We start from the raw sequence: 6231 nt of genomic DNA, 5'->3' as shown, positions 1-6231 counted from the left end.
TTTGCTTGTTTCAAGATGCAGATATTGAATCTAATAATAAAAATATTTAAATAAAAAAAATCGGTTAGAAAGAATTTAATTTTGATAAATGTTTGTTACATACATATAAAATCTGATAAAAAGGAAGCACTTTGTATTTTACACTTGAATGAATCACCAATAAAAATGTAGAATTTACATTTTACATTTGATAGGCACTGCTGCCAATGTCTCATATTTTAAAAAGAAATAAACTACTGAGTTACTGACATCCTTCACATACATACATCGTTCTGTCTGTACTTTGTAGGCTGGATTAGGTTTTTGGTACCTATTTATGTAGAGTGCAATTAATGGAGGTTTAAAGTTATATTAAGTACCTCTTTTTAAATTAGAAAGCCATGTCTGATGAAGGAGGTCCTAACGTAAAAAGTCTTCGTGGTTTTCGTTATCAAAAGAAACCGCTACTTACACAAGATGGTCTCAATTCTTGTAAGTTCAAATAATTTCATTGTTTCTAATATTGCCGTATCAGCATATTTATATGTAATTACGTTTGTGTATTTAGTGTTTCCGGCATAATATGCTTCGAGTTTGTTTCCTAATATTACTAGATAACCAGTTTTTAATTATTTAAGCTCCGTCATCCGGATCCCCCATAAGAAGTCGAATTATACCAGTTTCGTCGGATTCAGATACGGAACCTGAAACCAAAACAACAGACCCTGCGAATACGGCAGAACCTCCACAAAATACCGCAATTTCTGAAGTGGAAAAATCAGTTGATTCAAGTTTGGCCCAAAAAAGCGATACAGAATCTAATCCAACACAACAGCCAGTGCCAAAGCCAGCCACTCCTGTCCAAGTTGCTAATAACAGCACTGTTACTATGAAATTCAATGGTTACTATACACCAAGAACTACAAAGAATCCTTCAATTCTAGAGAAGGAAAAGCAAATGAAGTTTCTTTTAGAAATATTTCCCAATTTAGATGCTATGGTGAGTGAAAAGACAAATCATTTCTAACTTCTACTTATTGTAATTATATCTTTTTCAATTTAAATAGTATCTGTAATTGATATGTGTTTCATATTAGTTTATATCTTCTTTTTCTTAAGAAAACAGGGTTTTTTTTTGTAATAGTTTATGAAGCTTTAAAAAGGTCCAAATCTTTTTAATTCACTTTTTTACTCCAGCCTTAAATTCTGGACCAGTTTAATTACATGTACATATATTTGGATGCTCACCTTACATAGCTGTACATTAGACATAGAGAATGTAAAGTTTTATGTTTAATGTTACTGCATAGGAATGCAGGTAACCTATTAGGGCTGTTATATAGTTTGCTTAGCCACAACAAAATCTACAAAACATTCAGCAAATTTTTTAAAGATTTAACAGATTTAAGGGAGATTGGAATAATGGAATGGAGAAGACAGACCCTCGACAGGGAAGGTTGGAAGAATGTTTTGAGGCAGACCAAGACTCCCAAAAGGCTGTAGCCTCCTCAGTCCTATTCCCTTTTGGGATGTGGTGACACCATCAGGCCTTTACAGTTTTTTCACAATTTCCCTCCATCCTTCCCTGTCCTGGACTAGTTGTTCGGCTTCATGTAACCCTTGGTTAATCAATATTTTTGTTTGATCTACCCAACGGCTTGGAGATATTCCCCTAGGTCTCTTTCCTTCAACTCTACCCTTGACTATCAGTTTTTCCATTGTACCTGTTCTTCTAGCAATGTGTCCAAAATACTGCAAATATCTCTGTTGTATTTATTTAAGCAATCTATCCTTTACTTTAAGTTGTTCTAATATCAATATGTTAGTGCGATGATCAATCCAGGATATTCTTAACATGCAGTAGTATACCTACATTTCAAAAGCGTATGTGGCTATGGGAAAATGAGTGCCCTTACCAGCCTTAGTTTTGTGTGTATTTTTATGCTAGAATTTTTCCAAATTGTTACCAGTTTCATCATAGCTGTTCTAGCAATAGTCAACCTTCTATATAGGCTGTAGCACCAACTGATAAATAATAATTTTTAAAGCTTAAAGTCCTTTATTTTTGTTAACTTAATATTCATACCTGTTGTATATGTGTGTTTCAGAAAATTCATAACTGTCTTTCCAAACACAGTTTCAATACTGATGCAGCTGCTGCAGAATTATCAAAGTTTTACAATAAACCTGTTGAACATGGTTACACAGAGTGGAGACAGGATTATGACAAGAAGACAGATGAAGCCAAGAAATTTGAATTGGCCAATTCTGAACTGTTTATTAAAGCTGCTCAACACACACAGCAAACTCAAGGTGTAAAAAGGGAACAAGAGGACCAGTTAAAGAAGAAGAAAGGTATGTAGTATTGTATATGAATAGGTTCTACATTAAAGAACTTGGGCTTTTTGTATGTTGTGTTTTAAAGTACAGTAGACTCCCTCTATAACGAGAACTGAAATGGCAGACTAATTACCTCGTTATAAGCGGATCTCGTTATATCCAACAAAAATAATACTGTGCATACATATGAATATATAGTTTTCTAAAACATTAACTTTCTGTATCTGTATAAAGCGTATTTTCAAGAATAACATAAACTACTGCGTCTGCAATTGGAAGAAGTCTGTCATTTTTAACTGCTTTAAATTGTCCAGTATTCTATCTATCATATTTTCTAAAGATGTGAAACAGTTTTATGCTTCTTCATTTGCGTTTTTTCTTTATGACAACCTATAAAGTTTATGACAACCTTTAAAACACTTTCCACATCCTGTCTATTAGGACCTATATTATTAGGTGTGAATGGTCAACCCCCTACAATGACACTTGTGAATCATAAATTGTATATTTCCGACTAAGAATCATAAATTGTAAGAAGTTTATTGCGGACAGCACTTAAAAAGGGTATTTATTTATAGCTACGGTCGGGTCAAAACGTAAAAAAACACGTTTTTCAATCTTATTTTCTCTCGTTATAAGCAAATTTACCTCGCTGTAGAGGGTTATAGTTCAATAGAAATTTCACGTTACATCTAATGTACCTCGTTATAAGCGAAAACTCGTAATAACCGTGTTCGTTATAGAGGGAGTATACTGTATTAGTATACAGTTCAAGCTCAATTAGTTCAATTCCTCATGAGCTTCTCCCAGATTTAAAGTTGTACATAATCAGGTCTACTTTGTTTATTTTATTTCTCCCTTATTTGTTAAGAACTAAATCCTGTTATTTTGTAATTTAAAATTCTTTTTTTTTTTCAAAAATTGCTAGAAGATACTCTAAAAAGTATAGAATTAGTCCTAAGTACTGCGTGAACTTGAAGCAGGTAGAGAACAGGAAAGAGTGGAACACTCCCAAGTGGTTAATCTGGCTATTCACACGGGCCAGGTGATGGCAGTTGTTTACTTTAATGGACTTTTCTTTTTTTTTAACTTGGTGTCACTTGTATTCCGAAACTATTGCACTTATCAAGATGAACCAAACGGAATTTTATTCTTTAGATGTCTCTCCATGGTCAACGATACTACAATCAAAAATATTCATTGTTATTCAAAACACTTATAAACAGTTAAAAGTGCAAAAAAGTTCTAACAATTCAAAAGTCCATCATAACGATTTTGTTTTTTGCTTTCGGATGATTCGTATGATGGATCTTCTTCAAGTTTGTACTGGGCGACCTCTTTTTCTTTTCCCTTATGGATTCCACTCTAGGGCAGTGTTTGCGATGCTGCAACTATTTTTTCGGAGTGTGTGACCGATCCAACCCCACTTTCTGGACTTAATTTCATTTTGTACCCTCTTTTGTTCGGTCAGGTGTAGCAGATCGTCGTTTCTGATGGTGTTACTCCATCTAATGTGAGAATATCTTTTCATTTGGGTTTGAATTAGCTGTTTGAATCATTTTAGATTAGTTCAGCTAATTATTTGGCATTATTTTATACTTTCACATGTATTGTAGTAATTCATATAATTGTTTGCCCCAATTTAAAGCTGCATTGTTTGATTGCTGTATAAAATCTAGTCTAACCTCATTGTTGTGTTTTAATAATTTTATTTATATGTTCTCTATTTCTTTGTTTGCACTTTATTAACATAATTATGCATATTTCCCATTCATAAGTTTTGTATTTATTCTGCATTCCATTTTTTTTATGGAATTGTTTTTTTATTTCTTCATTCTTCACTGAACTATCCATTACCTTTCCAATTGGGTGCGCATCAGTGTGAACTTTACATTTTTAACTCCATCTACCATGAGCATACCTTTCCATTGGAGTTTGAAACAGCTTTTTTTAAATGTTACAAGATCGTTTCAAATTTCTAATTGTTTGGCGTTTTTGTGTACTTTCATTTTAGTAGTTTATAAAGTTTTTATTCTTAATATGAATCCACATGTTTTATTGCTGTATAAAATCTAGTCTCGTTTGTGTCTTTAATGATTTAATTTTTTGTGTCCTAACATCTTTTTTAAACATATTTCCAATTTCTACCATTTTTCTAAAGCCATCTGTTATATACTGTTTGTACTACAGCCAATTAAGTTATTGTACATCATTCCTACTGTTAGTTTCTTTGTGTATTTCCATTTTATTATGCCCTTTTTAAAGAAATGTTTTATATGTAACTTATATCTTACTTGACTACCAATTTACCTTTATTTTATTATTTAATTACTTTATTTACTATCTTTGTTTTCATAGTAACTTGCAATAAGTAATCTTGCTCTTCTTTTTGTCGTGGGTTATTTTGAACTTAATGTTTTGTTAGAAATGTAGATTTTCAACCTTTTATACTAAATATCATGGAAAATATATCTACAACAAAAGACAATGATTATAACTAAAATTGTCTCAATTAAGTTTTTTATAAAAAATTACTTAATTTACATAAAAACTTGTAAAAAAAATTCCAGCACACAGATAAAAAGTCCTAAAAATAAGATTTTGGAAATTTTTTTGTAGGAAATCAGAAAACTCTTTAAAGCTTCTGAAAAATTGATATGAAAAATGTAAAATTATCTTTGACGCAATTACCTAAGAAAAATGTGATATGTTTTTTCTGTTTGCACATAATTATATTGCAAAGCAGCCTGTCTGGAAAATTGAAAATTTTCATAACTCTGTTGCATGAAAAATTTTTTGTTTAGTTACATCACTAATTTTTTTTACGCATAAACAAGTATTTGTTAGCATTTACGAGTAAATGTTTTATTGGATGTGATTTGAATGGACATATTGGTACAGAAAGTGCAGAAATAGAAAGAGTTCATGGAGGTTTGGGGATGGGAATAAGAAATGATAAAGGAAATAGTGTGATTGACTTTGCAGTGGCATGGGATTTGGCTGTCATTAATACATTCTTCATGAAGACTGAAGACCAGTATGTTACCTACAGTTGCGAGGGAACGGAAAGTTACGTTATGAACTGTAAAGTGATAAAGGGTGAATGTGTAGCTATTCAACACTGGTTAGTGATAGTGAAAGGAAAACAAGTAGGACACCAGAAAGTAAAGTAGTGGAACTTAAAGGATAAGAATTTGACAATAGTCTTTAAGAGTAGAGTGTTGGAAGAGTTTGATGAACAATATATGGGGTGGGAAGCCAATAGCAAAGTTGTGGTGCGAGTGGGAGAGGAAGTGCTAGGAAAAACATCTGGTAAAGGGCCTCCTAGAGACAGAAGAAAGAAACTTGGTAGTGGAACGATGAGGTGCAACAGAAGGTTAGAGGGAAGAAGTGGCTAGAAAGAGGTATGACCGGTCTAAAAGAGAGGAAGATAGGATATATACAAGGTGGCAAAGAGGGAAGCAAAGCACACTGTAGCTACTGCTAACGAAACATTGTCTGCACAGTTGTATGAAGAGTGGGAAATAGCTGAGGGATGAAAAGGTTATACAGCATTGCTAAAGCAAGGGACAAATCATCAAAGGACTTGATCCACATGAGGCAGATTAAGAGTGTGGATAGTGTTGATGTTGAAATAATGCAAAGATGGTATTAGTACTTTAGTAAGTTGCTAACAGAGGATGAGGGATCCAAAATAAGAATGTAATACCGGAGATAGCGAGAGATGAAGTTGTCGAGGTATTAAATAGGATGAAGAATGGTAAGGCAGTAGGGCCTGGTGGAATACCTGTGGAGGTTTGGAAGACTCTAAGAGAGGAAGGGGTTGATATTTTGTGTTAAATGATGAGTAGGATATATGAGAAAGAAAGGATGCTCAATGTATGGAGAGAGTGAGAGTGTGTGATGGTATCA

General features: G+C 33.1%; 1 protein-coding gene across 1 annotated transcript in view; it reads left to right on the top strand.

The window, feature by feature from the left end:
• The first annotated feature begins 208 nt into the window (after positions 1–208).
• Positions 209–6231, top strand: part of Etl1 (SWI/SNF-related, matrix-associated actin-dependent regulator of chromatin, subfamily a, containing DEAD/H box 1) — a 44969-nt gene continuing 38946 nt past the window's right edge. Inside the window, exons 1-3 of the mRNA XM_072538372.1 lie at positions 209–471; positions 618–979; positions 2088–2334. Of these exons, the coding sequence (XP_072394473.1) occupies positions 381–471; positions 618–979; positions 2088–2334 (700 nt within the window). The 5' untranslated portion in view covers positions 209–380. The remainder of the gene's footprint in view (positions 472–617; positions 980–2087; positions 2335–6231) is intronic.

The sequence above is a fragment of the Diabrotica undecimpunctata genome, chromosome 7 (assembly GCF_040954645.1).
Source record: "Diabrotica undecimpunctata isolate CICGRU chromosome 7, icDiaUnde3, whole genome shotgun sequence".
Taxonomy (NCBI): Eukaryota; Metazoa; Arthropoda; class Insecta; order Coleoptera; family Chrysomelidae; genus Diabrotica; species Diabrotica undecimpunctata.
The sequence above is the reverse complement of the archived record's forward strand: the minus strand, read 5'-3'. Positions and strand labels throughout refer to the sequence as shown.